Source organism: Rhipicephalus sanguineus, chromosome 3, assembly GCF_013339695.2.
Source record: "Rhipicephalus sanguineus isolate Rsan-2018 chromosome 3, BIME_Rsan_1.4, whole genome shotgun sequence".
In the NCBI taxonomy this organism is placed as follows: domain Eukaryota; kingdom Metazoa; phylum Arthropoda; class Arachnida; order Ixodida; family Ixodidae; genus Rhipicephalus; species Rhipicephalus sanguineus.
The window spans coordinates 116,387,654-116,410,871 of record NC_051178.1 but is presented as its reverse complement, the minus strand read 5'-3'; the positions used below and the strand labels follow the sequence as shown (position 1 = coordinate 116,410,871).

Here is a 23,218-nt window from a genome sequence, read left to right as displayed (position 1 = left end):
CTTCGACTTGCCTATTGAAATTTACGTAAGACGAAAAAGGATTTCGCGAGGCAAGCGCTCCGTCGACTTGACCGGACATTGCTGCAGGTGTAAGGGAAAAAAACAGATTCTGGCGACTTGAGGAAGCAGATATTTGTTGATTATAAGTAGGGGTGTGCGAATATCAAATTTTTCGAATACGAATCGAATACGAATACCCACCTTCGAATATCGAATCGAATATCGAATATCAAAGGAAAAATGCCTCCACAGTAACAATATTTTATTTAACATGTAGCCATTTGAAAAAAAAAAAAAAAACGCCAGGCCTGCGCGGAAAGCGCAGCACAGTCACAGCGAAAGCTGGAAGAGCGGCACTTCTAGAGCCCGTTATAAACTCTCCTGTGGCTACTAATACAGGTACATTAGCAACGTACCCACTACGCCACAAAGCGTAATTTTTGGGAAGTTGGGAAGCACCCAGCACGACATTATTCGTTGCTCTGCGGAGAAGCGAGGTACGATATGTAGGCGATTATGTGCAGTTTGTTGATGCGGCGGTTGATGACGATGCATAATTATGGTTGCGCCCTTTGTAATGGGTTGGAAGCTTTAAACAACCCGCTAGTTACGTAATTCATATTATGTGACGCCCGGTCGTTATTTAACTGTCCCACCACGCTTTATAACACTCTTTAACCGGAGAAACGTAGAGCGAGAGAGAGAGAGAATTGACTTTATTCTGACCCTGAGGAAATGGATCATGGAGCCTTATGGGCTTCCTTGGCAACCAACAGAAGTGCACTTGCGAGGAACCCACTAGGCTATAAATCATTGTAATTTTTTAGAAGTAGGGCAGTAGGCACTGTGCCATTTTTCGTCATTCTACAGACAGCGTGGTACCTGCTAAACGCATGTAAGGCATTATGCGCACTTTGTTGATGCAGTGCCTGATGACGATGAAGAATTATGGCAGAGTCCTTTGTAATGGGTTGGAAGCATTCAACAACCTACTCGTTGCGCAATTCGCATTGTGTGACGCCTGGTTACAGAATTCGCGTTGTACGACGCTTGGTGCTTAATCTACTCTTTTACCACGCTATATTGCATATGCTAATGTGGTTCCTTCCCAACATGAAGCCTGTATAGGACCTTTTTGCAAAGCACTTTCAAGCACCGGCATGGCTCAGAGGTTGAATACTGGGCTCCCACGCAGAGTACCCAGGATCGAACCTCGTTCCATCCTGGAATTTTTTTCTTATTTAGTTTTTTTTCTTATTTCGAGCGATACTGGTTACGGACACCGGCGGCGGCGGCGGCGGCGGCGGACAACTACGGCACCAAAAACGGCCGGTGAAATGATCTCATAACAGCTTTCGCTGTAAAACATCAACACTCTGACTGGCAACATAACATACGCTGCTATCTCCAGAACACAATGTCCAGGCTAGCACAATGCACATCACAACACAAGCAAATATCACGGCACAATGAAAGTAATGACTAGATGTTATCATGAAGAAATACGAGTTCCTCCACATGATCAGGCAGCAGGCGCTCCCTTCTAACAGAGACACCCCCCCCCCCCCTGCCACTGAAAAGGCACGCTCGCTTGGAACAGAAGTGGCTGGTATAGGGAGTTACATGGGGCAAAGCTTTGCCAGACTGGGGTATCTGAATCCTACAGTCCGCCACCAGTCACGTGGGTCACTGTCTTCAGAAGTGGTCCCGCATAGTGAACGAGTGGTAGTGCGGCACGTTGCGGCCGCATAATATTGAAAATGCACGGTTACACGATCGCCAACAGCACTGCACGTCGGAGATGCACCAGCAATAAATCATACGTATTGGGGCGCTCGTCGCAGGCAGATATCGTGCCTCCGTGTACTTACGATGTTTATCGCTCCTCTCGGCAAAGTTTTTAGCTATACGAACGCAGCAGAAATGTGGAAGACGAGTTATTTTATGCATGATAATCGAATCGCATATTCGAATTTTTCGAATATTCGAAGTTATCGAATATTCGAAACTTTTCGAATATACGTTTTTCGAATCGAATACGAATATTTCGAATGTAATATTCGACGAATATTCGAAACTTTCGAATATTCGCACACCCCTAATTATAAGCGTTTATATTTTTTACTAAAACTGCGGAAATTACGGTTTCTAAATATAGTGGCGGGGGGTTTGAAGTCGAGACAATCGAAAAGGTTCAACTTCGCAACGCAAGTAGAAGTTTCAAGTGGAAGCAGTAGGAAAGATTCAACTTAGCTTCTACATATCTTCATAAACCGAAGTTGTTTGTTCACTACAAGTGTTTACTACTAATTATTGTGGATCGGTGGGTTGTCATTTAATGTGACGGTATCTGTGCGGAATTGACAAGTTACATTCATAAGGTGCAAGGCTTTTAACCTGGAAAATATTCGCAATGACTCGACGCCTCTTACTGAAACACGCGTCGGAGAAGAACGCGTAGCTGCAGGGTGCGACATCATGTGACAATAACTGCGTGAACCCGTTGATGGCGGGAAAGAATTCAATAGAGCATTAGAGGAAAGCTTCGTTGCCAAGGTAACAATTATACAATAACATACGATAGAAAGCGCAGCCACCGAATGAATAACAGGCCCCAACCGCTTCATTAAAGCATGCGTAATGAGGTATCTGTGCCCACGCTACCGTTATACTTTACCCGAACATTTCAGCAAAGCCGGTATACCTATTAAACGTCCTGTTTAAAGGCTTTTACAGCGAAAGCTGTTATGAGATCATTTCACCGGCCGTTTTTGGCGCCGTAGTTGTCCGCCGCCGCCGCCGCCGCCGCCGCCGGTGTCCGTAACCACTATCGCTCAAAATTAAAAAAAAAAACGAAATAAGAAAAAATTCCAGGATGGAACGAGGTTCGAACCTGGGCCCTCTGCGTGGGAGCCCAGTATTCAACCTCTGAGCCATGCCGGTGCTTGAAACTGCTTTGCAAAAAGGTCCTATACAGGCTTCATGTCGGGAAGGAACCACATTAACATGTGCAATATATCGTGGTAGAAGAGTAAAATAAACACCAAGCGTCGCACAACGCGAATTCTGTAATCAGGCGTCACACAATGCGAATTGCGCAACGAGAAGGTTGTTGAATGCTTCCAACCCATTACACAGGGCTCCGCTATAATCTTCATCGTCATCAGGCACAGCATCAACAAAGTGCGCATAATATCTTATATGCGTTCAGCAGGTAGCACGGCTCTCCAAAAAATGACGAAAAATGGCACAGTGCCTGCTTCCCAACTTCTCAAAAATTACAATGATTTATAGCGCAGTGGGTTCCTCCCAAGTGCACTTGTATTGGTTGCCAAGAAAGCCCATAAGCGCATGATTAATTTCCTCGGGGTCTCAATAAAGTTCTTTGCCCCCCCCCCCGTCTCTCTCCCACGTCAACGTATGTTAAACAGCATGGCGGGAGAGGGAAATAGTGACCGGGCGTCACCCAATGCAAGTTACATAACTGGTGGACCGTTTAAAGCTTCCAACCCACTACAAAGGGCTGAGCCACAATTCTTCATCGTCATCATTCGTAGCGTCAACAAAGTGCACATAATGCCTTACAGACGTGTAGCTGGTACCTCGCTTCTCCGCAGAATGACAAATAATGGCTTAGTAGGTGCTTGCCAACTTCACAAAAATTGTGATTTATGGCGTAGTGGGTACCTTGCCAGTGTACTTGTATTAGTAACTCCAAGAGAGTTTAGAACGGGCTCTAGAAATGCCGCTCTTCCAGCTTTCGCTGTGACTGTGCTGCGCTTTCCGCGCAGGCCTGGCGTTTTTTTCTTCCCATATTTCTTTTTTCCTATCTTATTTCCTGCTCGCCTGAAGTTACAAATGAACGGAGCTTTGCCTCCTCTTTAATTATTTTTAACTGCAGTGTTCCTTTCAGGGCACTTCTCATCGATACATTAACGACCTTTCCTCATAGGTCATCAGAACGCAATAAACTTACTCCTTCGTTCATTCCTTCGCTCGTACTATCTTAATGATTTCCTTATTATTTTCATTAGCATTTCCTTTCATTTACCTTTTTTTGCTAATACTGCCTCGAGTTAAGAATAAACTGCGTGAAAACTCATTCGGTGAAAAACTGACCCGGAAGCGAAACAGCCACCAGATTACCGTTTACTGCGTATAGGAAGACCAATCGTCCTCACCAAGAGAAAGCGACAGTACATTCATAGAACTGGCAACCAGAAAGCGCTCTCTGTAACAGCGCAAAAAAAAAAAAGAACTGCTCGCTGGTTTGTATTGGTTCATAACTGAAAAAAACCTTTCAGTGCAAATTGAGCGAAAGTCAATTGAAGCGAAATTCATAGGCAGGGCGAGAGAAAAACTAAACAGAGAGGGAAGTGATAGAGGCGTCTTACAGAAGGCAAATGGGTGTTCTCTGCGTCAGCACGGCATCGCTATCGCTTTGGGATAAGTAGCTCAATTTTCTTAGCAGCGCTTAACGGTTCTTTGGTTGTTAGGCAGTACACGCTGCGGTGGTGTAGTGCCTTTACTTTACTTCGCTTACTGCAGTGTGTTTACTTTTTTTTTTTACGGAGAAGTACAGCGAAGCATACCTTTCGCAAAAGACAGTCGCTTATACAGCGGTCACTTCCAAACAAATTGGCGTAGAATTCTGCTTTTCAGCGAGATGATGGCAGTTCTTCTGACTCCCCCTCGCGCAGTTATCAACAAAATATTCGTGCCCTCTTCAGCAAATCATAGGCTTGGTTATTTATTTATTTATTTATTTATTTATTTATTTATTTATTTATTTATTTATTTATTTATTTATTGATCGCAACACTTATTTAAAGAGTGTAGCATGAATGATCACACTAAAGCACATGCTGTATTGACAATACGCTTCTTCTTGGCTCTCCTAAAGTGGGCATCCTCGTTTGCGACACGAGACGAGAGTGCTGTTAAATATTTCGACAAAAAAGAAAAAAAAATTAGAGGAATGATGAAGAAAGCCTCATTGTAAAAAGAATGTCCCAGCATGGGTCGTTAAGATGAGTCCGGCAAACGTTGGTGGATCCAATTTTTATAGCCCACGGTGGAATTCGTTAGTGAATTCGGCAGCCTTTCAGAGATGAAAAAGCGAGAAAGGCATTCAGTGACGATCAACTTCCACATCAAAAGCAGGCCGACAACCTCTCTTTATTTTCATCTTAATCGAAAATAAAAAAAGAAAAATAATGCTATTGTGCTTTCAATGAATAGCCGCATTGTTCCTTACACTTTCTCAAGTATATTTAGCGGCTCATTTCTAAGACCGGAGGAGAACAAAACGCCCCATTATTTGCATCCAGCGCGTGCCGATTCGATGGCGCGCACATTCTCTGATCAATACGCATTCCGTCGGCACATTGTGCATGGACAGATTAAAAAAAAAACCGCTTTTTAATTAGGCTCAAGGCCGAACACCGCCAATTAAGTCCGGAACCTAAAGAAAACATTTATTCCGCCAGCTCATCGTTAATGAAAGAGTAACTGCGCGGTAGGAATCATTTAAAGGGGTCATGACATTCAATTTTCGATTGTGCTGTGTGGGTTAATCCTTGTGCGCTCTTCACAAATAAGCGGGCGAAGTTTTAGCGAATTGGATGGTGTGCTTAATCTATAATTCAATATTTTTACAAAGAAGCGAGCGGCCTGTGAGTCGGGCAACACTGGCACGCTCGCGAGCCGTGACGTAACAAGCTGCCTGCTGTGCGAGCGTCTGCATTTCTGCGAACGATCTTGTTCTGTAGTCAGCTGGGCGTGCAGCAGAGCTGTCTGAGCTTTGTTCAGCTTGCCTGTAGAATTAAAGGATTTGGAGGGGCTGAAACAGCGGCACCGCGACGCAGCAGCAGCACACTGAATGCATGTGATTCGGTATCAGACTATGACTCCGCTCTACGCAGCACATGACGTCACACGTGCCATGGCAAAATGGCGGTCGCCGGCGGTGGGCGGGGCTTATAGCCGGCGACTTCCAGGGCTTATTTTGGACTGAAACCTCTTGCTTCTTGTTTTTTTTTTCTTTTTTAGAGTGCACTTTCCATATATGCATAACAGACCCTCTGCTTCTGTTTCTCGCTTAAAATAAAAAATTTCTCCGGAACCGGGGTCCTTTGTGTACTACCGGTGAAGCATCCACGCTGCCCAGGGCTGAGAAGGGCGAGCAAGATCGTACCGCATACGCTAACAGTGATCGACTAAACAAGAGAGCGCGCATGCGCGTGAACGAAGAAATTCGATGCTTGGTCGCACTGATCGTGCGACTGAACTGGGGCTGCTGTCGAATAAAATGCTTCGTCAATGCGTAATCCCGCGAGTGAGTCCCTCGAATGGCCGTCACACGCCGGTGCACGTGACAGCCCAGACGTGGTACGTTCACCTTTGCACTGACGCTGCCATGAACCCCGAACAAGAGAAGTCGAGGTGACAAAAAAATTGAGCCCACGTTCGGCTTAACGTGAATGCACTTTCGCTAAGCGCGTGGTTGTTATAAAACGCGACCAGGCTTTCACGCACGCTATCCACTTGAGCAGCGAATTCACGTATGCACAAGTAGATCATGCCGAATATCCACCTTCTCTCGCCTTTCTTTCATCCTATCGTCGCTTCATGAGTTCTGTATGACGTCACGACGCACTTTATTATAGTTATGGGCGACTATAAGAGCGACTACTGAACGAAATGTCAGGGCGTTTACTGGAGCCCTACCGCGGCTGGTGACGTATACACTTTAATACCGGAAAATTGTTCCGACGTCTGTGCTCGGCGACGAGAGCTTTGAATACGTTTCGGGCTGTCCTCCACAAAGCGTACAGAAACGATCGTTAGCGACTGCATTAGCTCGTGCTGACGGCAGGCGATTATTAGAACAATTAATCTTGGAATAACGAGCTTCGATAACGTCGCAGCAGAACTTTACGCGTGCATATTTCTGCATTTATTAATCTGCACAACCGATATTAGTGCTAACTAATGTTAACTGTTATTCTGTGCTGTGCACTACTGCGATAGTCTTCAGGGTCGTCAACATTTAGGGGATGTCGTTCTCTAATGAAACCAAGAGTACGACGAAAACTCGCCTGCTCATGGTCAAAAGTAATGGAAGATGCCGACCAAATACAAAAAGAAAGATGTGTTTTTGTGCGTGTGAGTGTGTGCCTTGAGAAAACCTTGCGATTTGGCTACCACGAGGTTGACGCCCAGAATTTTACTAGAAAATGTGCTTGGTTTGTACAGAAAGTGCGGCACGCCTTTGCTAAAAACACAGCGTAACGAGATATCTCCGTAGAAGCGTGTCTATATGGGCTGGTTAGTTCATACTCACTGCGTAAACAGCGCGAAAAGCAGCACAAAAAGAAGAGAGGGGACAATCGACAGCACTGAAACACAGCACTGCCAGTGTTGCCAGTGGACGCTTGTGAGTTTTGTCGCATTGGCGATAGGAGCTGATGCACTATTGCGCCTCGGTTGCGCTAAATCCCTCAAAACGAAAGCAGTACTGCATGTGAGTAATACCACGTACCAGCAAAGGCTGCCAAACTTTCCATATTACGCAGATAACGAAAGAGGAAAGTAAGGCACTTGAAAATGTCCGGGTTATGATTTCAGCACTGATAGGGGCGTTAAAAAAATTCTATCGAGGCCCGAAAGAACGCGACGACCGAAAATAAGAGCAGCCTGTCGCGCCTGACAGAAACAAGCGCACGTGCGCTTTAAATATTCACCGGGCTAAATTTAGACGCCGACGCACGCGCTGTATGCACGACGTGGAAAGAAAAACGTAACAAAAGTTGTACGAAGACGGAAATGAGTGCGAAAGCGTAAAAAAAAAAAGTATATGAAATTAATGGAAGCCCAAGCTCCCTCTTACGTGGTAACAGGGAGCTTGGGCGAAGCGAACAAAACATCGCATAACCAAACTCGCGGAGAAAGTTTCCGCGCCGAGTCGGCAGCACGCGACTTTAATGAGAAACGAACGGAAACGTCCCACGCATCGGGAACGACTACGCGGTCGTTCCCACGTGCCCTCGGAAATCCTCTCGGTAACGGCGTTTCGCAGAGTGACGCAGTTCGTTATTCGGTTCCATCGCAGCGCCAGAGACGGCCGGGAACAATGTAGACAGAGCGATTGTGCCCACCTGGAGACTGAATTCTCACAATGACGACCGTCGAGATGGATAATTTTAGCAACTACACGCAAGAGCTACAGTATATCTTTGGAGAGGTGTCTGAGGTGACGACGAGAGGGCGCTGCATCGAGAGCTCTCTTTGTAGTCGCCCACTACCGATCAATGAAACGCGAACACACAATTCCTTTTTTCTAGAGTAATGCAAGTGTCTGTATAGTTATATATAGACTTCGAGACAAACAATTCAAAAAAGAACAGCTTTGTTTTTTCAGTTCTCGTTAACCTTTTGCTCGTCGGCGCCAGCCATCGCACAAGCTGCACCCCCCCCCCCCCCCCAGTGGTTGTGTTCTTTTTAGTTTAAATAAATATAAATGAAGGAGTTGTACCCCTTTCCACTTGGTCGTTAGGATAAAAATAAAATTTAAGACAGAAAAAGAATGTATACATAGATACACAGCCCTGCACTTGGTGAGCTTAAAAGTCCTCGTTTTTGCACTGCACACGGTGCACACCTCAGTGTAGTTCACTCAACGCTCATCACAAATATCAGTGTCTTCAAAAAAAAAAAACAAGAAAACGTCGAAGCTCTTTCATTGCTTTGTGATTTATCCCTAAATAGCTCGAACGCCCTTGCCCGTTACCTCCGCATAACTGTTAAAAGCTAGACACGTGCTAGACACGTGCCTAGTATGACATGATCTTGCGGTCTTAGAGTACAAATCTGCCGTTTAAAAAATGGCGAGTATTTGAGGGACCTAAATACTTCCCGCGCGAACATGAACGATGTTTGCTTTCGAAGCCGGCGATTCGAGCAATTGTTGCGAAAGCCGCTGTGCGTCTACCTGGCTACAAAACAGCGCCTTCACGAATGCGTCTACGCAACCTGTATAAAGCCACACGAAGGTGCTTAGTGCGCAGTGGTGCAGGCCAGCCACGAGATGTATGTATAAACACGCTACTCACTTGATATGGTGCGAAGAGTGCTCAGCGGGGACACGATGTCCTCCATGAGGTGCCTGTTCCGCTGCAAGGAAGAAAACAGGAAGTGAGTCTCACTTAAAAAAAATAACTTCGACGTGGGAAGAGCTCTTAACACGACAGTTTTGTTCGGCCCCCTGTATACTATGACGCACAGTGTATTACGTTTGGATAAAACACATCGTTAATAATAATATCTCGGGTTTAACGTCCCAAAACCAAGATATGATTATGAGAAACGCCGTAGTGGAGGGCTCCGGCAATTTCGACCTCCTGGGGTTCTTTAACGTGCACCTAAATCTAAGTACACGGGCCTCAAACATTTTCGCCTCCATTGAAATGCAGCTGCCTCGGCCGGGACTCGATCCCGCGACCTTTGGGTCAGCAGTCCGAGCGCCATAACCACTAGACCACCGTGGCGGGGCGAAAAACACATCCGTTAATGTTCAAGAGCTCGTTACATCAGACTTTCGACATAACATTAAGAAGATTTGATGGCTTTTTAACATTGTCGAAAGCCGTCGTACAAGGCATATTTCAGCCGTGAAGTAGATGAAATGTTGAAATTTCACCCGCGTAGATGCTGCCAAGATGTTTCCCTCAAATGTGGGCGACGGTGCACAAACTAAATATACGGCTGTAGTGTATGCGTGCCTCTGACGAATTAACTTTTGGCAGACGTTCGTACTATCACCTATTTCTCACCTCTCTCCCTCTCTTTCTCTCTCCCGCGTGTTCTCACTTTTTTTTTTTCGGCGCTATTCATTCCGTATTCCCTTTCTCCCTGCTCCAAGAGCAGGGTGGCAAACCAAGAAGCTTCCTATTCACCTTTCTGCCTTTTCCCATTATTTTCTGCCGATAAAAACACTGGTCTGCTTTCTCATCCGGCATCTTCGTAGAAGAGAAAGCTCGATCTTCGAAGTTCTATCAGAAAAATTCGAAGAAGAGGATGCTCGGGGCTTGTAAATATTATTTCTCCCTCTGTCCAATAACGCATGCTGTCGGGCTAGTTGGTGCATAGCTGGTTAGGAGATCGTTGGCGCAAAACAAACAAGAACGTGGACGAAGAAGTAACACGGACAAGCGCATTCGTCTTTCTCTAAGAACCTTTGCCGACGCCTTCGTCGCTCTCGGGCACTCGCCGTCTCCGGCCTCTGCTTATCTAGATTGGCGGCTGGCTCATAAAAAAATATACTATAATCATTATTGTAATGAATGTTTCCGCCGGTTCCACTTGTAGTGGTTCCATTACGCGCGATCGTATTCAATAAATCATCGCAGGAGTAACGCGCGGAGAATCAGAGATGGTCGTCGCGGAGAAAACGCTCGTTTCAGTTCCGCAACCGCACACAGAGAAAGCAAAAAAGAGGATAAAATAAATAAAACAGAAAGCGGAATGGTAATGTACTTCTGGTGACTTTCAGAGGGATGCCGCTGACTTCGGTTCCGCCGCCGCCCACCCTAACGAACAAGCACAGACAGTACACAAAACTTCGACTTGGGCCGCAGAGAAATTGCCGATGCCGAAGGAACGAAAGAACGAACTCGTAAACACGATCACGAGCACGAAAACTCGGCAGCCGATAGAGACAGCAAGACTCGGAGAAGTCAGTGCACGTCCGCGCGCACAATGGGAAAGCAAGCGGCTGCCGACCGATTCTTCCCGCAAACTTTTCAAAGCATGCAGCGCCGATGTAGTCCCGTAAAAAACGAAAATACTCAGACGCGGGCGCTGCGGATAAAAATTAATAAATAAAACGCACGCTGCGGGCTGAAACCGAATCTCCGTGGAAGAGCAGAGAAACAAAACGGTCGCTGAAAGGAACGCCAAGACGACTTGCGGGCTTTGTTTTCTTTCGCATTTTTTTTTCTTTTTTTCTGTTCGGTTCGCAAACACAAAGAATTCGCTGTTCGAATCTTTGCCGCGCCGATGTGGTCGCGTGCGGTCGTTTTTAATGCCCTTTTAGAATAATGCCGCCGCGGAAATTTCGTCCCCTTTGACGTTTGGCCGTGTTTGGTTTTCCGTTCGCTTTACCCCGTGCAAACAGCTTGGATGGAAGAAAAGGGCGAGCTCCTCCCGTGCGGCGGAGTTTCAGAAGAAAGATTCTTCGCCATGTTTTCTTGAGCCCGGTGCTGCGAGCGGTTCAAATGTAAATAGGCGGCGGAAATTTTCGTTCCCGTCGTTTTTGTGCAAACAGAATGTTTAGTGAGGATATACCATTGTTTTACCATGTACGGCCACCTCCTTTATTATTCAAACTGATTGAAACAATTCAGCACATAGCTTTTTTTTTCTTTAATCGAAAACGTGAATGAATATTTTGTAAACAAATGAGCAGCCGCCCAACGTTTCAGGATTCAGAAACCGCAGTGCAGTCGGGTAGGCAAATACGATCACGTTGAATAAGGATTCATTTAGATTAGCGGGACGGTAAGCAGCCCGGACGAACAAGAAATCGTGTACGAGCTCAGCGTTCGACCAGGGAGAGGAGGGGCCAGGATTTTTTTTCAAAGGGGGGGGGGGAATCGAAAATCCGGGGCGGGGGCTGGGCCTCCCGTGCCCCCATGGCACCACCCCTCCGTTCGTCTTGTCGCACTACTATATGCATCTGTTCACTCACTGCCTGGCTCTCTGGAAACTGACGCTGCTGAACGTGTCTGACTTGTGAAATGATTAGAGTTGCTTGTAGTGAGAGTAGCCTACTGGCGGCAACCTCTGGGAACAACCTCTGGGCAACCTCTGGGAGCAACTATGAGCCGTGATAGCCAAGCAGCTAAGGTATAGCGCTGCTAAGCTCTTCGACGCGGGCTCGACTCGCCGCCACGGCGGATACCTTTCAACTACACGTCACGAGTAGTTCCGGTCTGACGTAACAGAGCGGCTGAGTTTCCTGCGCGCCGGGCGCGCTCGGTTTCAGTATCGCCGTCAAATATCAACTATCAATAGCTCTGATTACACGTAATTTTCGCGATTTATAAAAAGTGGGTATGCTTTAAATTGTGACGGCCTATACAACTTCCTCATATAAACAACTGCCCTCATGTCAATAATGCGCCCCTTCATTATTGTCATTAATGCGCCCCTTCAATGTCACTTCAGCTGCGCCAAAGCATTTCCGCCTCGACGTAGAGTTCGTGTGCGAAGACGAAAGTAGCCTGACTATCACAGCATTCTTATTTAAAAATCTGTATTTTCTAAAAAAAACATTCTGCATTTTTATTCTCCACGTTCTCTACTAAACCGGAATTGGCGTCGAACACAGTTCCGGATGGCTTCAAAAACAGATGCCAACGGTGTCGGTAACTTTCTTTTTTTTTTTTCTCTTTACTAGCGCGTCATATCGTTTTGTGTGCTTGCACTAACTGTCCATTTGATGTTTTTCCTACTCTTCTCTTCTCTAGCTTATCTGTTATTCCCCTTCTCCTCCGCAAGTGTAATGCAGGCAACCAAGCGTGCTTGGTAAGCCTTCGTGTCCTTGCCATTCGTTTCTCTCTCTCTTCCTTTAATAGCGAAGCAGTTAAAGCTGGAAGTCAGACGTCCGTTAACACACACAAAAAAAAACCCTGCTGCGCCGTTGACATAGCAACCGCCAAGCCGTCGCCCCAGCAACCGCCATAGATTCTGACACCGTGGCTCAGGGACCGCGATTTCAACCCATTCAGAGTGGCCAGTTTTGCGCCTATCCCGGATCCGCCCGTCGCCGTCTCTTGGGTGCCGCTTCTTCGGCCAAGCACGCTGGATCCAATCGCCGCCGGCGTTGTGACTCCCGTGCTGCAGCACGACGAGCTGAGAACCAACCAGCTTCGATGTGCCAAGCTTTGCGCAACTTAGTGCAATCTTCCCGCATTTTTAAAAGAAAAGTTATGAAATTGTGGCTCAAACCACTCCGTATTTTAAGTTAACTTCTCGTTAATGAAGATTATTTATTAACCCTCATTAACAATATAATTACTTGTCGCTACTCCAGTATACTGCGAACAATGTTTACTTGGTTTGTTTAGCCTAACGCCGCTTCCTTGTTTTGTTTTGTTTTTCTTTTTTTTTTTTCAATCTTGCTGCGTGATAGTTGGGACGCCCTGTATAATAGTGGCTTCTTGGCACACAGACAGCCTCGCTACGGCACGCTGTTCACGTGTCTTTAGTAGTAGGTACAAACTAACGCACGTACACATATCATGCTTGAGATAAACTGAAGACAAGACATTGAACTTTGCCAAAGTCCATCAATAAACTTAATCAAGAGCGCCACAGGAAAGACCACTTAAACTCCCAAAGGGCAAAGTTAATACGGCGACTGAAAACGAGGCGAAATTAAAAGCGCCTTTATCGCCAAGTCCACAACAACGCTCAGGAAGTCATCGCTTAACCCATCCCCATTAGTGCCTTGTTTCAAACTATAATCTTCAATAACAACCACGACACTACGACCCAGAGTAAAAAGAACACAACGTCACGAAGCAACGACCGCTGGACTCTGTCTACGTCACCGTCGGGCGCGCACGAGCGCGCTGCCGCGGAAAATGAAGCCACTAATGGTTCGCGCTGAAGTTCGTGTGACGCACGTGAATCGAGAAATATATTATATATATATTTATTTTCCTTTTTCGAAATAACGATCTTTATAACCGTCGGTCGTGGCACTTCTGATCACCTAGATAGGCGGAAGCAAGGCCCTTTGGTGTCGTCGTTTCTTGAGCATTTTTCTTCGTGATTTTTTTTTTCGCTTCTTTTATCTTTAAATCTCCTTCTACGTATAAGCTTTACGAAAACGTTAAACTTTATACACACGCAAACACTGAGCGCGAGTAACGAGCCGACGTACCGAAGGTCGAAGTACGAGCTCTAAAAACAAAGAAGTTAGAACAACAAAAGTAACGCGACAAAAAAAAAAAAGAAAGAAAGAACGGGAAAGTAGGAAAATAAATCGAGCCCTGAGCGAGCGCGAACAATGGAGAATAACAATACCGCGCTGCGTACAATAGGTTAGCTTGAGAGACTTATACGTTTCAAGGAGGAAGGAGTGGAGAGAGAGAGAGCTGCAGGGAGATGTCGTCTCACACGGGTGGTAATGGTTGTATCGCGTCCGCGACTGCGTCATTGTCGGCGTCGTTCGCGCGTTCCGCTTCGGCAAAGTCTGCCGCGCGCACGCGCACTCGGCGCATTTCGCACGGATGACCACACGGTGCGGCTGCCCACGGCCGATGTCGTTAGCGAAGGTGGCTTTAGTTCGCAAAAAGAAAGAAAGAAAGAAAGAAAGAAAGAAAGAAAGAAAGAAAGAAAGAAAGAAAGAAAGAAAGAAAGAAAGAAAGAAAGAAAGAAAGAAAGAAAGAAAGAAAGAAAGAAAGAAAGAAAGGAAGAAAGAGAGAAAGGTTGTCCCCCGAACAAAGTGTGTCCGAACCTTGTTTACCGTGCTGTCGCATTGCCAGCGCACCGAGAGCGACCCTGACCGCGTAGATACGGCGCTGTCGGGACAGCGTCCCGTTGGCGCGAATCCCCTCGTATCTCTTTTGTCAGCTGTACGGCTGGTTAAGCTGGACGAGAAGTGTAAAATGCTCTTCGCACGCGGTAACCTTCGCGGAGGCGCGCGCTTTCGCGTTGTATCTCGAACGTGTATGTCGAAGCGCAGTCTGCGAGTGTGTTCTCGTTATCCTTCACTTAAGCTTTCTAGCTTCTCTTGCGGCCACTTTGCGCTTTTATGAGGAAGCACTATTTACGCGAGGAGTAGCTGTCCAGGAGGCTATAGCCAGAATCGGAGATGTCTCATTACTTTCTCTATTAGTTTTCATCCCTTCCCCCTCCTCCCGCGTAGCGTAGGAAACCGGGTACAACTTAGTTAACCTAATTAGCTTTTCTCTGCCTTTGTTTCTCTCTCTGTAGCGGAATTCCTTATTTTGAACACAACGTACTGGATGTATTCATCACCTTGCCTGACCCGCGGTGTACTCGGATGTTCGTGTTGCTTCCATAGCATCCTTGAAAGAAAAACTAGGCTTTACAGATGTCTCCTTCTTCACTAAATTTGATGTTGACAACGTATTTTCTTAGTACGGCCGTCGTTCAAGAATGTACTTGGAAGACTTCCTTGCTTCGTCATAGACCAAATGCACTGTGAAGCCACGATCATATGCGCACATCTCTACACATGTAGCCAGCTGTACTGCAGTGACGTGAACTGTATCCTCCCGCCTGTCCAATAGCAACTCGACTAAAGAAGGCTTCCCGGTTCCATATTTTGGATGCTGGAGAGCATTGAAAGACTGCTTGCTCTTGAAGCCATTGATGATCGGAACCTGCCTACGCCTAACTGCCGAAGGTGACGAACACATTATGCTGCTGTTTTCCATTCCTCGTGCCGTTTTGCGCAGTGCGTCACGGAATGCTAACAAGCCGGTGCGACACCATTCGTTATATCGACATTCGTATGCGCTCAAGTGATCCAAAACCCGGGGGACACTAATATTTTTCCCCGTTTCCTACCCCAAGCTCTCTTTATTGTGCGGGTACATTTTACATTCTTTACGTTGCATGTGCCTCCCTTCTTCACTTTTCCATTAGAGCATTCTGTCTTCATTCACATCCACTAAGTGTAAGGCAGCGAAATGCGCCTTTATCTTCAAATTAAGCTCCCTTGCTTCAGCGTCTTACTTTTCTTCCCCCTTGTAGTGAAAGCCAATGAAGCGCCTGTCCAACGAAGTGCCTAGAGCGACCAAATCACAGGGCTAAGAGCTATCGCAAGGTGCGTTTATTAGCTTTTAGACATCATTGGGCCAACACGCTAGGCAAGACAATTTCAGTATTTCAGTACAGAACAAAACGCACACACACGCAAGCACGCACAGTTGAGCATTTAGCTTACTGTGACATGAGCTCAGGAGATAACTCGCTCAACAATAGTGCGAGAAAGATTCTGCTCGATAGGAACACGGAGAAAAACTAAGTTAAAGAACAGGGCGTTAAAGGCATGCCAGCGATGGTATGTGCTTCCTGAACAAGGTCAATAGCGCAGCGGTGCCTTCGTGCAGTGATCGATAAAGCCCAAGAGAGAGTGGACTGTTGGCACAAAAGATAGGGCCGTATATAAAAAAGATAAGTATAGAGAGAAATTGCATTATTATTCCCTTCTATAGAGGAGATTTGGAAGTAAAAAAGTAAAGAAAGAAAGAAAGAAAGAAAGAAAGAAAGAAAGAAAGAAAGAAAGAAAGAAAGAAAGAAAGAAAGAAAGAAAGAAAGAAAGAAAGAAAGAAAGAAAGAAAGAAAGAAAGAAAGAAAGAAAGAAAGAAAGGACGAGGACACGACGAAGACGTTGTAACGAGTGGCCGACACAAGTGGTAATGAGGAAGTGCTGTCGACCCTCTTCACGAGAACACATTTACAGCGTCTCCCAGAGAATACAAAGTTGATCGAAACTAAAGGATAATAATAAAGTAAAAGAAAAAGGCAATGCCGAACAACTGAGTTATAAAGAATATGAAGGAAACGAAGGCAGTAGGAGATGGGAATATATGAAGATGACGAAAAAAAAAAAGTTTCACAGCGAGCTTGCTGTTTCATGTCTTTCCTTTTTACTCGATCGCCATGTCGCCGTCACAGACGTGCCCCACCTTATATACCGCTCCTGTTGTGCGTCTACATTGCAAGATCCAGGAAGTACTCATCTTTTTTGTTTGTGTTTTTCAGAATTAGGAGTAAAGGTTGAGCTATGTGAGCCATGGCACCTCGGTGCTAACACAAGGGACGAAGAAGGAAATGAGGCGACTGGTTTTATCACAGATAGAGTTATCGAAAGCTAGTAATATTTTGATAAATAAAAAAACACATAATTACGCGGTTTTAGGCGCCTAGATAGCAGTAAGATTACGAGACACGATGTAATGAGGGGACTCCGGTTTAAACCCCCAGCGTTCCTCCAGGTACGCCTCTTCTGCACGGCCCACGAGTGTTGCTGCATTTCGTCCACATTGAAATCGGGAATCGAACCCGCATCCTTAAGCTTACTACAACTACACCATAGCCGGTCACGAGATCAGTTGAGCCCACTTTTTGTATATGTATCATGACAGGTTCACTCTCGCCACTGCAGCGACCTAACACGGTGAAAGGGTCCACGAACGCTTGACATCAACACGCTTCGTTTAAGCATTCTGGACGGAAAAATTCAATTATATAACGGGTCATTAATGTACACCGACCGCCTTGGTCGAAATGCAGCAACTGCACCGCGTTGAATGGAAACACTTCTGTCTTCCACGCTCAATACCACAGTGCCACTACGGCAAGGATGCAGTGAGGGAGAAAGAGAAAGTTATTGGGACACAAACCAAGCACTTGGCAGGTCAGCTGGTCTGATAAGTGAAAGAGCCATATCATGCTGGGAAAGGTAAAAGCATAGCAATATAATAAAGTTGTTTTCCCTCGGAACTGGGAATTGTGCGCGAACATCCACTGGTGGGAGCAACAGTACAAGGAACTTTATCAGGGCGTCACGCGCCGTACAACGAACCCCCACTCGCGGGTTCTCGGAAATGCAGTAAAACGAAGCGAACTATTACACTGGACCCGAGTACAGGTAACGGATCGGCCTTTTCAGAGCAGCGCGGGGGCGCTCTTTTGGGCGCGGTCTCCTGAGCAAATGAGAGTTCGCGGAAAAGCTGCCTTCGATGTCGGCTGGTCTGATAAGCGGGAAAGCCGTATCATGCTAGGAAAGACAAAAACATAATAATACAATAAGCCTCTTCTTCGGAACCGCCACTTGTTGTACGTGAACCTCGGTATATACTTCATGCCAGCGCAGCCTCCGCTGAGCATTAACGCTGTTCAGTGACCAAACATGCACGTCGGTATACATTGGTTGAGGGCTTTCATTATACAACTCTCTGGTCTTGTATTTCCTGGAACAGGGATGCGCAAAAATGCTTCCCGTACGTTTATTCCTGCTTGTGTTATGCTGATATCCTTCCACACAAGGCACCCCCGCAGTTCATCACGAAAACCGAGCGCTTCCGCAGAAAGAAGCAAAGAGAGTAGTAATGAAAAAGGAAGCTAGCGCTTCTCAATAGCTTCTCTCCGTCACCCGGTACGTGCGTGCGCGGCATGCATCTTTAAATTACGCTGAATCGGGGGATCCAATCTAAACGCTTTCTCGGTAAGCTCTAGTCAAGTGTGAGATAGACATGAATAATAAAACATGGAAGCGAGTCCGATAACTGGGCCCCCTGCGGGAACAAAATTCAATCTCGCTCGTGCTGCGTAGCAGCTTATAAAAGCGTTCGATAAACCTTTCTTTCTTTTTTTTTTCCAGACCAAAACTTTCCATTGCTGCGACGCTCTACCACGAAAATCAGAACCGTTGATTTCGAAGCAATATGTGAGGTGCACCACACGAAGAATATGGATAAAAATGTATATTTCATGCACGTGGGACTATACAAGCCTCAGAACTACAATCATTGCGTGCACCACACAATAACATGGCTTAATAAGTGTTGCCCCGCTAGCCAAACACTCTAGAAACTTCCACTCTTCTAATTTTATTGTCTATTTCGGGAGCGTTTCACATGCCATCTACGACTGCGCCCGGACAATGACATTGAAAAAGCCGAACCCGATAACAGCACAGGTTTTATCGGCCCAGATCCACAGAGAGCAGTAATCTGAGGTGTCTGTCATACCAACTTCTACCCGATGTGAATCCCATATCGCCAACGGACGATTGCTATTTGCTGTGTATTGAATCATCAGTGAGACATCTTAATTTTTACTTTCAGTTTCGCTGTCATTGAGCTTGCTTTTTTAAAAACTGAGACTACACATTCGCCTACACCTACAGTAGTATCCAGTCGGCGGCTTTACAGGGCTGTGATACTTTACAAAAACAGTTGCGATAACACATCAACGTTCAGTTACGTTCTCCGTATGCTTAGCCGAAACAATGTTGATTACTTTCCCGTACATTTTGCTTTTGACCTCCAATCATTTGGTAAAGAAAAGAGCTCTATCAAATGTTCGGATCGTGAAAGCTGAGAAAATTGGATTGGATTGGATTGGATTGAATCGAAAAAACTGGATTGAGAAAGCGGCATCTCCGTCAACATGGGAATCTTATGGAAAACTGAAGAACTATAAATGAATGTCTACGCAATTTCTTCAGTACAGCTAGGCTCTCACCACATTATTCCACACAGCTGGCTTGACCACCCCGACTTCGTACGGCTTAATGTGTTATCAGGTCGTCAGTGGCAGGAGGTGCAAATTCTGTCTTGCGCCTCCGCATGCTGTAAACCTTCTAGTGTAGAGCCCATATTTTTCCCAAAGGTCTTCTTCGCGCCATTCGTTACTGAAGTACCCATATTTCTTTCTTTCTTTCCTTCCTTCTTTCCTTCCTTATTTCCTTCCTTTCTTCCTTCCTTCCTTCCTTCCTTCTTCCTTCCTTCCTTCCTTCCTTCCTTCCTTCCTTCCTTCCTTCCTTCCTTCCTTCCTTCCTTCCTTCCTTCCTTCCTTCCTTCCTTCCTTCCTTCCTTCCTTCCTTCCTTCCTTCCTTCCTTCCTTCCTTCCTTCCTTCCTTCCTTCCTTCCTTCCTTCCTTCCTTCCTTCCTTCCTTCCTTCCTTCCTTCCTTCCTTCCTTCCTTCCTTCCTTCCTTCCCTTCCTTCCTTCCTTCCTTCCTTCCTTCCTTCCTTCCTTCCTTCCTTCCTTCCTTCCTTCCTTCCTTCCTTCCTTCCTTCCTTCCTTCCTTCCTTCCTTCCTTCCTTCCTTCCTTCCTTCCTTCCTTCCTTCCTTCCTTCCTTCCTTCCTTCCTTCCTTCCTTCCTTCCTTTCCTTCCTTCCTTCCTTCCTTCCTTCTTCCTTCCCTTCCTTCCTTCCTTCCTTCCTTCCTTCCTTCCTTTCCTTCCTTCCTTCCTTCCTTCCTTCCTTCCTTCCTTCCTTCCTTCCTTCCTTCCTTCCTCCTCCTTCCTTCCTTCCCTTACTTCCTTCCTTCCTTCCTTCCTTCCTTTCCTTCCTTTCCTTCCTTCCTCCTTCCTTCCTTTCCTTCACTTCTTCTCTTCCTTTCTTCCTGTCCTTACTTCCTTCCTTCCTTCCTGCTTCCTTCCTTACCTTCATTCAGCTTCCTTCCTCCTTCCTTCCTTCCTTCCTTCCTTTCCTTCCTTCCTTCCTTCCTTCATTCCCCTTCCTTCCTTCCTTCCTTCCTTACTTCCTTTCCTTCCTCCTGTCCTTCGTTCCTTCCTTCCTGCAGCGAAACAGCGGTGTGCCCGGAAGAGATAAGCTGAGACGTTGAAGTCCCTGGGAGGTGTTCGATATAGTGCATATATCCTAAAACCAGGTTCAAGTCGGATTAATATACTCTGATGTGTAAGCTCCCTACACGGTGGTACGCACAACGGAACTAATAACACTGTGTCATATCTAAGTATACAGGACATGAAGTACCGAATATAGGCCTAAAAAAACTCAACATGTATAATAAGGCAAGAACAAGATACGGGGGTGAAGAAAAGTGTGCGTTCACAGCGATGTAAAAGTGACGATCGTAACGCAGAGTACTTCGCCCAGCAGTTCAATTACTTGAGTGCGCCGTGGGGACAAGGTTTTTATCGAAACCGGTGCTTTGAAACCCGAAAGAAAATTGGACAGACACCACGCGAGATAAACGGAGAACAGGGTGGTCAGGTTTTAGTTTTTGTCAGAGCGCGCCCGACCATTTGGGTTATTATGTCTTCTAATGAGGGATCAGTGAGAGGTCTCAAACGAAGAGGGAAGCGCGCCCGTTGATAAAACACGAGCAAGAATTAAGTAACACAACAAACCAGTAATTAATGAATCCGTCCCCGCGCATTGCTTAGTTGTAGAAGTAACAGGAAAGACGAAAGAGAAAAAAGACCCGTTTGCTTGCCATGTCTGAGGCAAAACAGACCATCGTGACGAGTCACGAATCAATACTTTTTCTTCCTCGTCTGTGCACGCGTATCGATAAAATGACGGGGCAAAAGGAAAAAGAAAGAAAAACGAGCGGCAGTCACGACGCTAAACAAGGGTAAAAGGCCACGGACGATGCAGTGCGTGATTTGCATATACGTAGGCATACAACCACACACGCACTCGCACCGCCAAGGCAAACTGAGCACAGGGCTTCAAGTGGCGCACTGCAATTTCCCCGTTGCCCCAGTGGCACGTATTTTTCCGAAGCCAAACGACCAAGCTTTGGTATAGGCCACGCGGACATTCACATTCATTATGCGAGGCCACGAGACGGGCTTCCGCACGATGGTGGACCCTAATAATCGGCAATCAAGCTGGCACGCGAACAGAGGGAGACGCTCAGGCCGACGCTAAAACGGTGCACAAATCACCACGTGAATGGGTCTCACGGGGACACAGGGAATACGCGCACGTGACAGGAGCTGTTATAGACAGGTAGAGAGGGAAAGCAAAGGTTCAATTAAAGGCCGGTAGAACGGTAGAACGAAGAACAAACGCAGTTAACTACCCTGCACAAGAAATAGGGAGGAAGTGAATTCATAAGTGGAGGGGAAAAGCTCACGGCTTAATAGTAATAATTATAATAATGATGATAAAATATTAATAATAAATTGCTATTGTTGGAGTTTTACGCCCCCAAAACCACGATATGATAATGAGGGACGCCGGAGTGAAGGGCTCCGGAGATTTAGACCGCCTGGGGTTCTCTAACGTGCACCTAAATCTAAGTACACGGTGTCCTCTCGCACTTCGCCTCCATAGAAATGTGGCCGCCGCGGCCGGGATTCAATCCCGCGACCTTCGGGTCAGCATTCAAGCACCATAAAGACTACACCACCGCGGCGGGTCAGTGTCACGTGTTAATATGCGCTGGAATCACAGACGTGTGAAATTTCTCAGTGTCGCATCACAGACGACAGATCAGTATACGTTAGCCTTCAGCAATCACGGCGCATTGTACATCTCCTCCTTCAGCTGTGATAAACAAGATCATGGTCGTAATATGTTATCCAACGAGGAACGTTTTTGGTGTAGCCGTTTAAAACCGCTGAACATGTCCTGCTCTAATGCAGGCCTTCAGGAAAGTGAACGTTTGCTAGGTAGTATATCTGGCTTTACTGCCTACACAGTCTCAAGTGTAATATCCCACGCAAGCTTTCTGTAAAAACGAGATAGTATTAAAACAAACTCCCGCCCACCGAAAAGATTGCTCAAGTTCAGCTGTGCCCGCCGCTTGCAGCGACTTCACTTTCACTAGCATGTGTGAACATGACTCATGAATCTTATTAAGTGCATTTAGCGTAGGGCATCCGATGCACTTGAATGAGCGAAATAATCCTATAGCGCTCAGTGTGTGCGTGTATATTTCTGGGTTGCTATTTTCATCAAGTGTCAGATATGCTACCCCAATGGCATTTAATGTGAGTACCAAAAAGCCCAATGTGCAACTGTAGTCGTGAGTCATGCTTTTCACGCGTCATACGCGGAAACTACATTAAGCAATATATGTATGTAGAATATTTGCAGCTGAATGTCATGCTTTGGCATGTGACGTTGTCCTTAATATTTCCCTCCCCTTGTCCTTTTTATTATTGTTGAAGATTTTCGTAATTACTCCGTATATGTTGCTCTTGTGTAGCAATTCCTTCAACTTCGCAAAGGCGACTACTCAGCTGTGCCTGCTAATAGCCTACCGTCCTACAAAGCAACCGTTGGACTGGTTCCGGCTCTTATAATACCGTACTTATAATACCGACTACTTGTAACCCGACTACCTATAATATCGACAACTTATAATACCGTAGCGGGATCGAATCCCGGCCGCGGTGGCTGCATTTTCGATGGAAGCGAAAATGTTTGAGGCCCATGTACTTAAAATTAGGTGCACGTTAAAGAACCCCAGGTGGTCGAACTTTCCGGAGCCTTCCACTACGGCGTCTCTCATATTCATATCGTGGTTTTGGGACGTTAAACACCAGATATTATTATTATTATTATTATTATTATTATTATTATTATTATTATTATTATTATTATTATTATTATTATTATTATTATTATTATTATTATTATTATTATTATTATTTATAATACCGTACTGAAACGTCATATACGCAGT

At 45.8% G+C, this 23,218-nt stretch overlaps 1 protein-coding gene across 4 annotated transcripts in view; it reads right to left on the bottom strand.

The window, feature by feature from the left end:
• Positions 1 to 23,218, bottom strand: part of LOC119386996 (rap guanine nucleotide exchange factor 4) — a 387,003-nt gene that overhangs the window by 173,217 nt on the left and 190,568 nt on the right. For all 4 annotated transcript variants that reach the window (XM_037654296.2, XM_037654297.2, XM_049413333.1 and 1 more), the window contains one exon: positions 9,114 to 9,174. In XM_037654296.2, the coding sequence (XP_037510224.1) occupies positions 9,114 to 9,174 (61 nt within the window). The remainder of the gene's footprint in view (positions 1 to 9,113; positions 9,175 to 23,218) is intronic.